General features: G+C 43.2%; 1 protein-coding gene across 1 annotated transcript in view; it reads right to left on the bottom strand.

The window, feature by feature from the left end:
* Positions 1–16,907, bottom strand: part of CACNA2D3 (calcium voltage-gated channel auxiliary subunit alpha2delta 3) — an 877,155-nt gene that overhangs the window by 277,292 nt on the left and 582,956 nt on the right. The window contains exon 12 of the mRNA XM_052639295.1: positions 10,614–10,692. Within this exon, the coding sequence (XP_052495255.1) occupies positions 10,614–10,692 (79 nt within the window). The remainder of the gene's footprint in view (positions 1–10,613; positions 10,693–16,907) is intronic.

Raw genomic sequence — 16,907 nt, 5'->3', positions numbered from 1 at the left:
CTATCCCACACCAAGCTCATCCACTTAACCCTCCCCAGGCACTTGCACTTGCTGTACCCTCTGCCTGGCACACCATTTATCCAGTTTTCTAAGGATGGCTCCTCTGACCGTTCAGGGGTCAGCTGTCTGAACTCATTTCCTCTCATTTCACCTGGTCTTTACTTTCTTCTTAAGATTCATCCATATAGAATTCTGCTTTATTTGTTTATTTTGTTCTCTTATCACTGGAATATTGGCTCCACAAAATGTTACAAAAAGCTGGTGCCCATGTTATCCAGAGTGGTATTCTCAGAACCAGCAGACAGGTCTGTGATAGCCATCACTGAAGCAAAGACATTCACCAAGGTCTTATTGTAATTTACTTGCCTCTACACTTGGGTAACACAACAGCTCAACATGGGTGCATGCTCACTGTATAAGGAGGAAACAGAAACAAAACAATTCAGTTATTTGTCCTGGATCAATCTGAATCCAGATTCATTTGGTTCCGAAATCTTTGCTCTTAACAACTGAACATGCCTTTTCCTGTAAAGGGAAGGGACATCACAGCTGCTCAGAGGGCCTCCGTTGGAAAGATACCCCTAATGGGTTGTTTATATCTCTATGGCTGGGACATGTTGAGGCTGGGGTAGGGAAGTATATGATTGCCCTATGAGGTTCCTGGCAAACGCACAGAAGTTAGCACCAGCAGTCTACCCAAAACAATGCCAAAGTTCTAACTTACATTTCAGTATACAGACCAGGGATGCAGATGTAGAAAAAATAAGAAAAGCTAAAACTATACAAACAATATGAATAATGTATACTGCAAAGCTTAACGCAAATCTAATCACCTAACCTCAACCCGTTAAACTGCAAAACTTTTGTGAAAGAGTCTCTTTTGTTTTCAAATGTTTTTCATAAAAGTTTTAGTTAACAAATGTACATTGTGATGAATAACAGGAAGTCGCTAAGGACTGGACTCCGGCTGTAACCAGAGATGCTTCCCTCGTTCTCCATCTGCATTCAACTGGCGACTTTTCCTCCCCTTCCTCCACCCCTTTTTATTTCTTTTAAATCCTAGCTCTTGAATGTTTATTCTCTTCTTTAGTGCCTTTTCGGACTTCATATATCATGTAAGAAAACAGAATCAGCAATCATTTGGTAATTACCAAGGAGTAATTAATGCTGAAATTAGCCACCTATTATAAATGGTCTGCTCATTTTTCTCCATAACATCAATTTATTTACCTTATTCTCTTACAGAGCCTCCTGTGAACTCTGGGTTACCACTACTCAGTGTGATAAACCACATGCAGCCTGGTGCTTTATATTTCTGATATTTTACTACCCTTACTTAGAGATTTCTTAAGAGTTCCACGTCTAAGAGGTGCCTCTGCATGAGATGCTACAAAACCACATCATTGAACACTCCACTTTGCAATGACACCAGATCTGAGGGACCCCAGAGTCTGGTCCTTGGTGGGAAACCATGGCTGTCTACCTCGCCAGGTAAGGTCCTAGTTCTACCTTCGGTGTGAAGGAGCACTGCTCCCTTCAAGTCTTTTCAAAGACTCGTTTCCCCTCTGACATAAGGCAGGATGAAAACAGTGGCCACCTTCCAGCCTTCTCAGGGCAGTAAGGTAGGCAGTGATGGTGTTGGTGTTGCCTGGTGTGCATCCCCTTAGGGAGCAACAGTGTTCTGGGAAGATCCTCACAATTGTCTGTCCCACCTTCATCCTCCTTGTCACTCAGTTCAGTTCAGTTCAGTCGCTCAGTCATGTCCGACTCTTTGTGACCCCGTGAATCGCAGCACAGCAGGCCTCCCTGTTCATCACCATCTCCCTACACACTACTGAAAATCACTTTTTTTCTATAGAAAAAAATGCAGTTTATAAACAATTTGCTACCTCCACATCACCTTGGAATCTTATAAAGAACAGTCCAAGGGCCCTGAGAGGTGAAAGGCACATGTCTGATGAACTGGAAAGGACAAACCAAGGAAGAATGACCACTACAGCAGGGAGCCAGGGTCCTCAGTGGGCCTGTGGCATAAGAAGAGGGCTCCTAAGTGTGAAACTACCAATATCAGCCAGAACCTCTGATTTAGGAGCAAGCCTTTTTGTGTATGAATAATATGAAAATTGTCCAAGCCAGGCTTCAGCAATACGTGAACCGAGAACTTCCAGATGTTCAAGCTGGTTTTAGAAAAGGCAGAGGAACCAGAGATCAAATTGCCAACATCTGCTGGATCATGGAAAAAGCAAGAGAGTTCCAGAAAAACATCTATTTCTGCTTTATTGACTATGCCAAAGCCTTTGACTCTGTGGATCCCAATAAACTGTGGACAATTCTGAAAGAGAGTGGAATACCAGACCACCTGACCTGCCTCTTGAGAAACCTATATGCAGGTCAGGAAGCAACAGTTAGAACTGGACACGGAACAATAGACTGGTTCCAAGTTGGAAAAGGAGTACATCAAGGCTGTATATTGTTACCCTGCTTATTCAACTTCTATGCAGAGTACATCACGAGAAACGCTGGGCTGGAAGAAGCACAAGCTGGAATCAAGATTGCCGGGAGAAATATCAATAACCTCAGATATGCAGATGACACCACCCTTATGGCAGAAAGTGAAGAGGAACTAAAAAACCTCTGATGAAAGTGAAAGGAGAGGGAATAAGTTGGCTTAAAGGTCAACATTCAGAAAACAAAGATCATGGCATCTGGTCCCATCACTTCATGGCAAATAGATGGGGAAAGAGTGGAAATAGTGTCAGACTTTATTTTGGGGGGCTCCAAAATCACTGCAGATGGTGATTGCAGCCAGGAAATTAAAAGACACTTGCTCCTTGGAAGGAAAGTTATGACCAATCTAGATAGCATATTGAAAAGCAGAGACATTACTTTGCCAACAAAGGTCCGTCTGGTCAAGGCTATGGTTTTTCCTGTGGTCATGTACGGATGTGAGATTTGGACTGTGAAGAAAGCTGAGTGCCGAAGAATTGATGCTTTTGAACTGTGGTGTTGGAGAAGACTCTTGAGAGTCCCTTGGACTGCAAGGAGATCCAACCAGTCCATCCTAAAGGAGATCAGTCCTGGGTTTTCATTGGAAGGAATGATGCTAAAGCTGAAACTCCAGTACTTTGGCCACCTCATGCAAAGAGTTGACTCACCGGAAAAGACCCTGAGGCTGGGAGGGATTGGGGGCAGGAGGAGAAGGGGACAACAGAGGATGAGATGGCTAGATGGCATCACCGACTCAACAGACATGAGTTTGGGTGAACTCCGGGAGTTGGTGATGGACAGGGAGGCCTGGCGTGCTGCGATTCATGGGGTCGCAAAGAGTCGGACACGACTGAGAGACTGAACTGAACTGAATATGAAAATTAATCTCAAATTTCATGTTTGAAAACAATTCAAAGGATCACACTGTGGAGCTAGGAATGCTGGCTTGCCTGCAGGCCCTCTTGGTCTCCTCAGAGAGCCTTCATGCCTCCATTTGTAAAATGTCAGAAAATGGACCACATGCCTACACAAGCCAAAGCAGGACCATTTCTGGAAGGCTGGGTATAAGTCCCAGCTCCGGTCTTTATTAGCTATGGACCATTAAATTCCTTTCTCAACAGCTCCATTTCTTCTCCTAGAGTCTCTCAAATCATGGGAAGCATTCTTCTATGAACCACAACTTTCTTTTCCCTACAGGGAAGCAACCTCACACCCTGGTGAAGAGTTAGGCTCAGACATCAGATCAACTGGGCCTGAATCTGGGCTCTGCCACCTGCTAGCTGGCAACCTGGGGTAAGCTGGTAGTCTCTCTCAGTCTCAGTTTCCTTCCTTTTCACACACCCTATACAGCTTTAATGAGAGTCAAAAGAGATAATATACAAAAAAGTACTCTACACTTTACCTGGCACTTACTAAGCAGTTGTCATCCTTGGTTGTTATTAACGACAGTAACACCACCTAAATCTTCACAGCTCTTACTCCACTATAATTCTCAAGTTCTATGGAATGTACACAAAAAATATCTCTGTTAATGGATAAATGAATAAAAAAGGTACTGTGAGTGCATGCACACACACACAAGAATATTATTCAGAATGAGAAAGAGAGAAACCCTGCTATTCGCAACAACGTCTATGGACCTTGAGTACATCTTGCTAAATGAGACAAGTGAGATAGAGAAAGACAAATACTATATCCTATCACTTAAATGTGGAAGTTTTACAAAGTGAAAATCATAGCAACAGAGTCAAAAGAGGGTTAAGCAGGGGCTGGGAATTGGGTAGCTGGAGAACTATTAGTCAAAGAGTACAAAAAAATGAATTACACAAAGGTATCAGAATAAATGTCAATTGTCTTCTTCTATCTTTTCTGAAATAGCAAAACAAATTTAATTGCCATTTTTCCCTACTCTAAACTATCATTCTGGTTTCATAAATTTAACACTTGGAAATGTATAGTGAGGTTAAGGGATTTCTAGTGGAAAAATGCCATGGGTCTGAACTTCCAAGGAGGGCTCAGGCCACCAGTTCTCTTTCAAACAAGGAGCGAATGACCATGAGCTTATTAAAAAGGGACAGGTTAAGCAGACAACCAAGAGAGACTCACGTGGCATTTCCATTTGACCTAAAGATGACAGATAGGTTGAGAACCAAACACAGAGACCCCTCTTTATTTGCACAGCTGGAAAACACTCCACTTACCATGAGTTTTGAAGGAGAATCAGGCAGTGCTTATTTAAAATCTTGGCACACTGAACATTACAGAAGGTCATCAAGGCTTTATGGAGTATCTGGGCTAGTTGGCCCCTCTTTTCAGTTTTCTCAGTTCACTTGTTTATCCAATAGTGTGAACGTAGAATTTTAAATTCCAATAAGCCATTCTACAGTGGTAATGATTGTTTTAATGTATTTAAAATGGTTTGCTGCTTTGCCTCATTAGGGCTGGTTCCCTCAACATAGGACCTACTTATGCTTAAAATGAGACAAACCAATGAGCTCCAGGCCTCTCTGGATTTTGCTAGTGCATTGGAGGAGGCAGGGAACTCCTCTAAGGGCTATGAATATGCCCAGACGCTTATTTCCAGAGGTCCACTGACTTGAGAACTGTCTCATGGCTTCCAGACTTCCAAGCAGGAAGCTTTGCACCATAGCCAGTCCTTGACCTGGCCCGGGGACACTGTGCTGGCTGTGACAACTCCCACTCCTCCCTAGGGCCACTCTGGCCAGTCAGCCAATAGGCTTCTCTCTGGGCTGCCCTGGATCTGCTCTGGTCCCCAAATGCTAATGTTTCATTTCACTGAAGAACTTGGCTGAGTCAGGGCAAAAATATGTGGTGGGTGGGGAAGAAGCCTCCCTGGACCTCATGTCACTTGAGATGAAAAATGTTATGCTGCCTCCATACTATAACAATCTGAGAGTATAAACAATGATTTAATTAATGACCATAGAAGAATACTTGCTCACCGACGTTACGTGGTCTAAACCTCATAACTGACGCAACACAAAGCCGATGTTTATACGGGCACAGATGACTGGAACCTGACATTTTGATGGCAACTGCTACTTTGAAAAGTGGCAAACAATGGCATTTTATTCCCAAGGACCTTTAGAAGAGAAGCAGAGTTAGGGAGGTGGGACTATTGTGAAGGACTGACTTTAGCAGGGAAGGAAACAACAGGATTTGGACGGGAAGAGAAGGAGAATCACAGCAGAATCAAGCAGCTGGGCCAGATAAGCAGCTACTATTACCTCCTTGGATTTTCCAAGTGCTGCACTCAGAACTTACAAATCTATATTCTATGGCCGGGCCCTGAAATACTCTGAGCTGACTAAAATGTCTTCAAAAGGATGCTTCAAGGATTCTTATAAACAATGACTAAAACTAAATTATGGTGTAATATTAGCTGATTAAGACAAGACTTCAACTTCAGTAATTTTCATCAGCTGGACACAGACAGTGGTAAAAACAATATCCCATGACTAAATGCATACTTGCTGATGGGAAGAATTGCAGTCTGATGTGGCAGAAGTAACAGGAAAACTTTTTTAAAATTTTTTTTAAAAAAGGAAAGGAGTCTTTTTTTCAGGACCACAAAATCAAGGAAAAAATGGGGAAAGTGTAGCTCGTTCAAACGCCAACAAAGTTCCCAAAATTATTCAATGGTCTCTTTACTCAGAGGCAATCTAGAATCCATGTAACCTTCATCTCCCTGTGCCTACTTTCTTTCTATATTCCCCCCTCAAATGAAGTCAACTCTGAGACCATCAAAATTACTAATACCTTTGAGTCAGGTGGGCCAGCCAATAAGCTAAAATAATTGAATATGTTATTCTAGAGATTCAAGGAAATGTTCGAATCTTTCAAGCAGAGTTCCACTTTTTAGATAAGGAAGTTGAGACTTGCTTCAGGTAGAAGCAGATAATTAAAGACAATCTGAAGCAAAGAAAAGTGAGGCAGAGGTTTACTTTCTGGGCTATACACATATATTCTGTCCAGATCCATTTACCCTCAATGCTGAGTCCTACAGAGCATGTTGGTTGATATTTTTCTTTGTGAGCTAATCTCTGCCTATGTAATTCAGGATGGGGAAGACCTTGCTTAATCTGGGTGTCATAATTTTGCGGGGGGCGGGGGTGTGGGGGAGAAAGATGGAGGCCTGAAATCAGAATTTAGAGTTGCAAATCAGTTAGGATATTAAGAAGAGGTGGCAAGAATACATAGCAGAACTATGCAAAAAATATTTCATGACCCAGATAACCAAGATGGTGTGATCATTCACCTAGAGCCAGACATCCTGGAGTCCAAAGTCAACTGGGCCTTAGTTAGCATCACTATGAACAAAGCTAGTGGAAGTGACAGAATTCCAGCTTTACTTTTTCAAATCCTAAAAGATGATGTTGTTAAAGTGCTGCACTCAATATGCCAGCACATTTGGAAAACTCAGCAGTGGCCACAGGACTGGAAAAGGTCAGTTTTCATTCCAATTCCAAAGAAAGGCAATGCCAAAGAATGCTCAAACTACCGCACAGTTGCACTCATCTCACACGCTAGTAAAGTAATGCTCAAAATTCTCCAAGCCAGGCTTCAACAGTACGTGATCCGTGAACTTCCAGATGTTCAAGCTGAATTTAGAAAAGGCAGAGGAACCAGAGATCAAATTGCCAACATCTGTTGCATCATAGAAAAAGCAAGAGAGTTCCAGGAAAAACACCTACTTCTGCTTTATTGACTATGCCAAAGCCTTTGACTGTGTGGATCACAACAAACTGTGGAAAATTCTGAAAGAGATGGGAATACCAAATCACTTGACCTGCCTCCTGAGAAATCTGTATGCAGGTCCAGAAGCAAGTTAGAACCAGACATGGAACAACAGACTGGTTCCAAATAGGAAAAGGAGTACGTCAAGGCTGTATATTGTCGCCCTGCTTATTTAACTTATATGCCGAGTACATCATGCAAAATGCCAGGCTGGATGAAGCACAAGCTGGAGTCAAGATTGCCAGGAGAAATACCAATAACATCAGATACGCAGGTGATACCACCCTTATGGCAGGAAACGAAGAAGAACTAAAGAGCCACTTGATGAAAGTGAAAGAGGAGAGTCAAAAAGTTGGCCTAACACTCAACATTCAGAAAACTAAGATCATGGCATCCGGTCCCATCACTTCATGGCAAATAGATGGGGAAACAATGGAAAAAGTGAAAGACTTTATTTTTTTTGAACTCCAAAATCACTCCAAATGGTGACTGCAACCATGAAATTAAAAGACACTTGCTCCTTGGAAGAAAAGTTATGACCAACCTAGACAGCTTATTAAAAAGCAGAGATATTACTTTGTCAACAAAGGTCCATCTAGTCAAGGCTATGGTTTTTCCAGTAGCCATGTATGGATGTGAGAGTATCAAGAAAGCTGAGCACTAAAGAACTGATGCTTTTGAACTGTGGTGTTGGAGAAGACTCTTGAGAGTCCCTTGGACTGCAAGGAGATCCAACCAGTCCATCCTAAAGGAGACCAGTCCTGAATATTCATTTGAAGGACTGATGCTGAAGCTGAAACTCCAATACGCTGGCCACCTGATGCGAAGAACTGACTCATTGGAAAAGACCCTGATGCTGGGAAAGACTGAATGCAGGAGCAGAAGGGGATGGCAGAGGATGAGATGGTGGGATGGCATGAGCAACTCGATGGACATGAGTTTGAGCAAGCTCTGGGTATTGGTAATGGACAAGGAAGCCTGGCTAGCTGCAGTCCATGAGGCCAGTAGTCAAAAGAGTTGGACACTACTGAGCGAATGAAATGAACTGAATCAATCTCAAATGGAGACAATATAAACTCATTTTTTCACACAGGTGTTATATGAATAGATGAGTATGATAGGCATGGGATAGCTATTTTTGATAGGCACATGCCCTAGCAGAGAAGGTCTATTAACAGACAAGAAAAATGCCATGGAATATAGAAAGAAACCAAGAAGAAAAAGAAAAAACAAAAGCACAGCCCTCCTGTCAATCATGAGATACACTAGAGTTCCTTCCCGCTCTAGGTTCTGACTCACTCTCCTCTCTCCAGAACACTCTTTAATTTCAGGGAGCAGCTTTGCTTGCTTGCAACTAAAAGAACTTTGTCTTAAGTTCACCAGAACTAAAGCTGAGACCTGCAAGCCCTTCCTTGAGTCCCCTCTCTTCCACTAACATACACTGGAACTTTTATAAAGGATGCCTTAGCAGGCAATGTACAACTGGACTACCTGTTATCTGCCAAAACCAATTTACTGTACAGCAGGACACAGTTTAGTATGGTTCAGTCTCTCAGCTGGGTCTGACTCTTTGCGACCCCATGGACACATCTCCCTTTATTAGTATTGATAGTCTATTTACTGATTTTTCAAACCTGAAAGAAGCAGCCACTCTATGTACAGCAGCAGACCGGGGTCTGTCAGAGTGCTCAAGAGGAAATCAGATTGATTTCCTGTTCTCAGGGACTGTGTAGCGTCACAGATCAATATATCACCAGGAAATCATATGCAGCATTTTTGTGCCAGGCACTGAGCTACCAGCTTTAGCTGCATGGCCTCATGTCATGCTCACAGCATGTGGCTGGGGCAGGTATCATCGTTACCCCTGTTCTTTAGGTAATATAATTCAGACTCAGGTAGGTCTGGTAACATCCACTACCATAATTAGTGTTTGGGAGAAGCTGGATCTGAACTCAAGGAGTCTGGGTTAATACCCAAGGAATCTAGATTCCCCCACCTATCTACCTCCTATGTTTTGCCTTCTTTGGTTGTATGTAGAATGAAAAGAAGCCCTTCATAGATTGGAGGCCCTATTCCTTCCCTCCCTGTGCCTTTCCCAAAGCTCTGCTTCCAATACACATCAGGGGATCATTCATCAACTAACTTATGAATGTAGAAAAGTCAACCATTATTGAGCACTTCCTATGCCTCAGCACTTAACTAGGCACCTTATCTGTACCATTTCATTTTTTAGCCCCTATATTCAATAAGAATCAAAGGAATAGCTATTATTACCCTCTCCACTTTGGAAATCAGACCACTGAAGCAGGCTATATTCAATAAGAATCAAAGTGAAAGTGAAGTCACTCAGTCGTGTCCAACTCTTTGCGACCCCAGGGATGGTAGCCTACCAGGCTCCACCATCCATGGGATTTTCCAGGCAAGAATACTGGAGTGGGCTGCCGTTTCCTTCTCCAGCGGACCTTCCCAACCCAGGGATCAAACCCAGGTCTCCTGCATTGCAGACAGACGCTTTACCATCTGAGCCATCAGGGTCCTCTCCACTTGGAAAATCAGACCACTGAAGCAGGCTACATAACTAAGTTAGTTATGTAGGCTAAGTTATGCTATGAGAACATATCAATCTGGAAATCTCAGTGGCTTAACACAAAGGTTCATCAAACAGGCTTTATATCCAGCACAGGTTGGCAGATGGCTGAGGACAGGGTGAGTGGAAAGGCATCCGCCCCATGTGGCCACTCAGGAACCCAGGCTATCTCATCTAGCCCATCATGTCACTTCAGAGTTCACAAGAGCAGAAGAGAGTGTAGACACCACCACATCAGCCCATATGTGTTTTAGCTCATAAATGACCCAGGCTGGACTTGCTTAGAGCCTACTGGACTACTGAACTAGTGTAAGGTGGCTGGGAACAGTGAGCACATGGATAGTTCAGTTCAGTTCAGTTCAGTCGCTCAGTCGTATCTGACTCTTTACGACCCCATGAATCGCAGCACGCCAGGCCTCCCTGTCCATCGCCAACTCCCGGAGTTCACTCAAACTCATGTCCATCGAGTCAGTGATGCCATCCAGCCATCTCATCCTATGGGCACAGTAAATAGTTCTGCCATAGTAATTCTCCCAAGGTCACTCGGCTACTAAGGAATAGAGTGGAAAGGCTTAACCATTCCACTTTACTACAACCTCAACATTTATACATACATTTTTGGAGAAATCTGTTCCAAATCGATCATAATCATTTAGAAACATCCAGACCTTATCTAAGAATTCACAGCCTTCTGGTAGAATTCTCCACTTCCTCATGACTGTCTCTATTTCTGCACATCCACAGAGAAGTTATTCAGAACTGAACTCATCAGGGGACCTACCTTTGTTGGCACAGGCCATCCACTTGAGATTGTCTGCAAAAGCAGCCTCTCGTCCAATGAGGTACGTGAAAATCCGAACCTAAGAGGAAGAGGGACGCACAGATCAGTGGTTTTCACTTTTCACCCTCCAGCCCAGATCACAAGCATGGCTCACACACATGTGGTTTACCTCTTTATGCTCCATGCTCCCCATCTGTAGAAACATATTTAAGACATTTGAAGTACAGTCAGCTAGAAATATATTCAAAACTGGGGTCTTTGATCTTTTAAACCATATGGCACTGGTGGTGGTTGTTTTTCGGTGTGCAACTTGCTACAGAGGAAAATAACTTGAAACAGAAGACTGGCAGCGTTGTGAGCCTGGGTTTGCTACACACATATGGACAGAGACCATCCAGGTCTGGACCAAATCGGCAACCATTTTCCTCATCTGTACAGGAAGTATAAAGTGTGCTCTTCTTGGGAATAGAAACATCACTGAAAGACCCTCAGCATGCCCCCCTCCCCCAGTGGTGAGGACAGGCTGCAGACACTCTCTTACCATCTGTTGTGATTAACTGGAATGAGAGGCGCAGCCTGTAGCCAGGAGACCAAAGGAAACCCTCTCTAGCCTTCCTAAAGTTTGGCTCCTAAAGAGCCAAGAACACATGTAAAACCTTGAATCTCTCATTTTCTATTGCCTTCTCAAATCTCTCTCATAAGGCCAGAATTCTTTGAAATAAAGCCCAACCCACTTCCCAAAGTTGCACATGAGGGTTAGATGGAAGAAAAACAAGAAATAAAAAGGGTTAAAATCCTCTAGTTTAAACTTTGGGCTTCCAAGGTGGCTCAGTGGGTAAAGAACCAGCCTGCAATGCAGGAGCATGCCGAAGATATCAGTTCAATTCCTGAGTTGGGAAGACCCACTGGAGGAGGGCATGGCAACCCACTCCAGTATTCTTGCCTGGAGAGTCCCATGGACAGAGGAGCCTGGCGGGCTACAGTCCATAGGTCGCAGAGTCAGACACAAGTGAAGCGACTGAGCACAGCACACAGTTTAAACTTTAAATGGTACATGTATGTTCCATATATAGCCCCAAAATCTTTCCGGGTGATGCCCCTTCCACTCAGTCAGTCTGGGTCAGGAATACCTATGGTTCCTTCAGAGCCTTCACTGAGACTATAGTGAATTAATCTCGTGCACTTACATCTGTGAGGTTGAGCTCCACTAGACCATCCAGCTGACAAGGAAAAGGGTGGTTCTGCTTTGATGGGGCACAGAGCTTGGAACATTACAACTCAGTACATGAGTGGATAAAAATGTAAATACTCATAGCTGACTGTGAAAATGAAGACTCATAACTTTTAGTTATGTGTACCCTCTTATCTGAGACATAACTTGAAGACTAGTTCTTATGGGATGGTTTATTTCTAGCTTAAAGAGATGCTTACACACACATTATCACTGTGCTGCCTTAGTCTGTTCTCGTCTATGTTCAGTGAGGCAGTCATTTCATCCATCACAGAACCTGCAAGGGGGCTTGGCTTCCAGGGCATGAGCAGACACACAGGCCTTTGCCTCTCCTGTTTTCTTAGCTCTTTTGGACACTATTCCCAATGGAATCACACAGGGAGGACGGATACTTCCCCCCCCCCCCCCCATTGGGAGATTCTGACTCTTTGGGGGAAAAAAAAATAGAAGACACAACCTCATAGGCCTCACCTAGCCCTACATGGTTACCACTGACCTTTCTACACAGAGCTGTCCCCTGTTCACTTTTCCTGCCTGGCCACTGTTGTCTTTTAGCTGAAGATGACTGATTTGGGGGGAAATTGAGACTCAATTAAGTAAAGTGACTTTCTCAGTTTCATCAAGTCCTAATATAATAAGAAAGGTCTTCCAAGACCTCAGGATAACACTGAGGTCTCCTCTTAATTTCCTGGAGGTGCTGGTTCTGTCAACCCAACCAGCTGCAAGACCTAGAACTAGCACCCACAGGAGCCGAACCAACCCCAGGCTTTTCTTTTTTTAAAATAAAACTTCAGCTTTCATTTCTAATTCAAGTTATTTAAAAGGAAAGCTTCAGACTGATTAAAAATAAAACTGCAAAAGCAAGTTTTTAACAAAGCAGAAAGCACAAGAGATAGCTCTAGAGAATGAAGCTATGAGTCTATCTTTACAGGCAAAAGGCAAAGACCTGACACAAAACAGCCTATTTGTTGTGAGCAAAGGCACTTGCAGGTGCCAAACCTCCTCTGCCATCCAGGTGAAGAACCAGAGAATAAACTGAGTTTTCTCCTGGGGTCTTAGTTAGAACCCTGAACAATGCTGTGAACCATTAGAACGCCTATAGTTTCTGATTTTAAAAGATCGCAGCACATCTGGAAAACCAGTAGGACTGCATCAAACTTCAGACCAGACATGACTGTGCAACAATCACTGAGCTAAAACACAACCATGAAAACCAGCGCCATGAACCCCTCACCAGCGCTGCTGGCCCTACTGCCGGCACCGCCGTGGCTTCTCTAGTCAGCAGCATCCCTTGGCTCAGGTATGTGCAGAGATTTTCAGCATCATACTTGTTTGGCTGGTTTGCATTTGATTGCTTAAGAAAGAAAAACCAGGATCATGCTAAATGTTTCCATTTATGTGCAGTCTTTGGCTTCCAGTGCACTGGCCCCCTTATTTGAGTTAGAAATGGCATGGAAATGACTCGTTGTCTCTCTGCCTATAAAATAAACATAATCAAACAATACTGGGTTCATGCCCTGGATTTCTCACAATAATGCCTTTCAACTGGCAACAACATAAAGGGCCTTTATTCCAAAATAAATATTTTGGAGAGCAGTGTAACAATAGCATTTTATATTTGTAGTTTTTTTTAGACTGAGTAATTCTACTTTTAGGAATTTATCTTATAGTCAGGATAACATATAAAATGTCTGTGGGGGCCACACAGGTAACAGAGATGACACGAAGTCATAGGAATATGAAGAGTTGTACAGTGCATGTCTTCTTAAAGCCCTATAATTTGGTTTTAGACATTTTCACAAATACACAAAACTGTACAAGGATAAAGATATTCACCTTTATTATGGGCTGTAGTTTACCACGCTCCTCCATCCATGAGATTTTCCAGGCAAGAGTACTGGGGATTTGTAATGATTAAAACCTGCTAAATCCCTAGTTTCTTTTGACAGCCAATTGGCTAAAAAGTCTTGGGACATTCAGGTAGTGGAATATCATGCAGCTATGTACTCCTGAGAAACACATCCATTATAAATTAGCAAGGGGGAAAGCAAGTTGTGGAATACTGTGTAGCACAGAATCCTGTTTTTTTCTAAACGGGGACTTACATGTTTTACTCTGTAAACTTCAATATCCTCTGAATGTTTTTACAAATGAATAAACATAGCTTTAATAACTGCAGATCATTTTAAATGAAAATAATGACTCTGCTACTTCCTGAACCATTCTTCAAGGACATAGAAAGAGTAAATGTACCAGTGAAAATCAAAAAGGAGAGGAGATGATATGTGGAAATTAAGTTCTGTCCTTGGATCTTGCAGAGTGGGCTGCCTTCCTTCCACTGCTCAACGAAACGAATGCAAAACCTCTGTGAGTAACAACTTGCTCATTTCTGTCTCTAGCAGATTCTGTAACCTGATGGATTTTATTTCCAATAATGGCGATTTATTTTTTAAGAAGCTCCATCAGATAAACTTTAAGAAGTCTGCCTTGAGTCCAGCTACTTTTACAATATATGGCAAGGCTACTTAGCAGAGGCAATAGGGGTAGTTCTGAAAGCCAGGTTCACAGCACCAATGACAATGGGGAGGGTCCATGGAACAGATCAGACCAAGTTACCAGGACACCGAAACACACCAGAAAGCCAGGGCTTTGCGTTCATCATCCACAGGCACGAAGGCACCACTTTCAGTACTGCTGCAAAAAGACAGGAGGCGAGAGGTCTGCATCAACCTATGAGTTCATTTTGATCTCCCATTTGAGTTTGGATGGTCTTGAAATGTTCTACAAATCCAATTAAGCTCAATAAAACTGTTAGGATGTGGCTATTTCAAAGTTCAAAGTCACTTAATCTACTTAATATAAAGTTTCCCAGATGACATAAAGAACTCAGTCCAGTTTTTCCAAAACAAACTGTTGCTTCTTGCTCATATAGATGCAATTCTCTCCAAAAACATAGAGGGGTGCCATTCCTCTCTACCTTTGGTGAACATAGGGTAGCTTGACTTTGTGAAGATGTTGTTGACAGTGAAAGTGTCTCAGTTGTGTTCGACTCTTTGTGACCCCATAGACTATATAGGACATGGAATTCTTCAGGCCAGAACACTGGAGTAGGTAGCCTTTTCCTTCTCCAGGGGATCTTTCCAACCCAGAGATCAAACTCAGGTCTCCCGCATTGTCGGCAGATTCTTTACCAACTGAACCACTAGGGAAGCCCAAGAACACTGCAGTGGGTAGCCTATCCCTTCTCCACCAGATCTTCCCAACCCAGGAACTGAACGGGGTCTCCTTCATTGCAGGTGGACTTTTACCAGCTGAGCTCTCAGGGAAGCCCCCTTGTGAAGATGATGAATCAAATTAGTTCCTTTCTACAGCCATTAAAAGAGGGGAAGGAAAGTGGCTGCCAGTAGAGCCGCAATGGGGCAACTGCCCAGCCAGGAAACAGGCTGCTGCTGCCCTCACAACTCACTTCAGTGCTGAAGCCCAGGCTTTTGAGACAGTCCAAGAATCTGTCATCCATCTGTCACGAGTAACTTCTGAGCACCAACTACGTGCCAGGGCCCATTCTTGGTGTTGGGGATATAATGGATGAAGGGAAAAAATCTCTCTGTCCTCAGGGAGCATACATTCTCATGAGAGTAAAACAGGTGATAAATGACAGATTCACATGTAACATTTAGGTAATTGTTGAATTAAAAGCTTATGAAGAAATAAAAGAAGAAATAATTAGGCAATGGACAGTGATGATGGCTGCTGTTTTAGAAAGGGAGGAAGGGAAGGCCTCCTTTCTAAGGTGATACTTGAGCAGAGATCTGGACAAAATGTGGGTGGAGGTACAGGAGCAAGACATATGGCTCCCTTGGGGAAGATTGTTCCAGGTGAAGGCAGCTGAAGGTACAAAGTCTTGAGATAGGGCTACTTGAGGAATATTGACAAGACCAGTGTGGATGCAGTAAGGTCCAGTAGGAGAGAGTGTAGGGAATGAACTTGGACAGACAACAGGTACCTAATCATGTGGGCCTTGCAGCCTCTGTTAAGAGGCTGGGCTTTTTCTGCAGCAAGAACAGAAGCCACAGGAGGAACTGAGTCGAAGCCTGACAAGAACTGACACAAAATCCTGTGAAGGGATCATTCTGCAGTGTGGAGAACAGGCCTTGGAGAGTTGTACTCATTCTGGCTGTCCATTCCAATTTCCCATGATGTTCTTACAATTTTGAGTGCACAGGGCCCATTCAAGACAATCAAATCAGAACCTCTGGAGGCAAGACCCAACTTTTCATCTCCCTGTGGACATTTTAATGTGCATCCAAGCTTGAGGACCACGGCCACAGGGAGATAAGAGAAGCAGAGCCACTAAGTAGGAGGCCACCAAAACACTGAAAGTGAGAAACGGCAGTGGCTCTGGCCACAGGGGTGGAAGTTTTCATACTTCACTGGGCGATGGAATCACCAATCTCCAGCACCTACTCTTCAAAAACTCAGGTTAAGTGGGCCCAGGGAGCCATGTTTTTTAGAAGCACCCATGGTGGGTCTGAAACAAGTGACTGGAATCCAACACTTCAGAAAGATAAAAAGATAAGGACTGAACAAAAAGAAGTGGGAATGCGAATTAAGAAATCTTTGAAGTTGTTTCCAATAAAGGTGTTTCTCCATACTGCCAAGGATTGAGGCTAAACTTCAAGGCGTTTACAATCCATTGGATGGTTTAAAAACAAAAAACAGAGAAGCTGGATCAAGATGGTATTTTTAAAGAAGTCTGTGTCAATCCTACAAACAGGAATATCAGACACCAATCAGATTGGGCAAGCACGATCAGTCCACTACAATTTCTTCTTTCCTCAAGAAAAAGCAGATCTGTACTAAGATGTCTATAGCTGCTGAGCTCGGTGTTCGTACACAAAGCATTGCTTCTTGAAATTACAACAGCCCCACCACCACACCCAAATACAGAGGAAACGGCTGGACAGGGCACTGAGGAGCCTTCAAATATAGTCTTTATTCTTATTTTTAGAAAGGAAGGCAATCTTTTACTTTAAAATAGCATTTAACTACAAATTCAGTATCCT

The sequence above is a fragment of the Budorcas taxicolor genome, chromosome 1 (assembly GCF_023091745.1).
Source record: "Budorcas taxicolor isolate Tak-1 chromosome 1, Takin1.1, whole genome shotgun sequence".
NCBI lineage: Eukaryota > Metazoa > Chordata > Mammalia > Artiodactyla > Bovidae > Budorcas > Budorcas taxicolor.
Note: the sequence above shows the minus strand (reverse complement) of the source record. Positions and strands in the feature narration are given on the sequence as shown.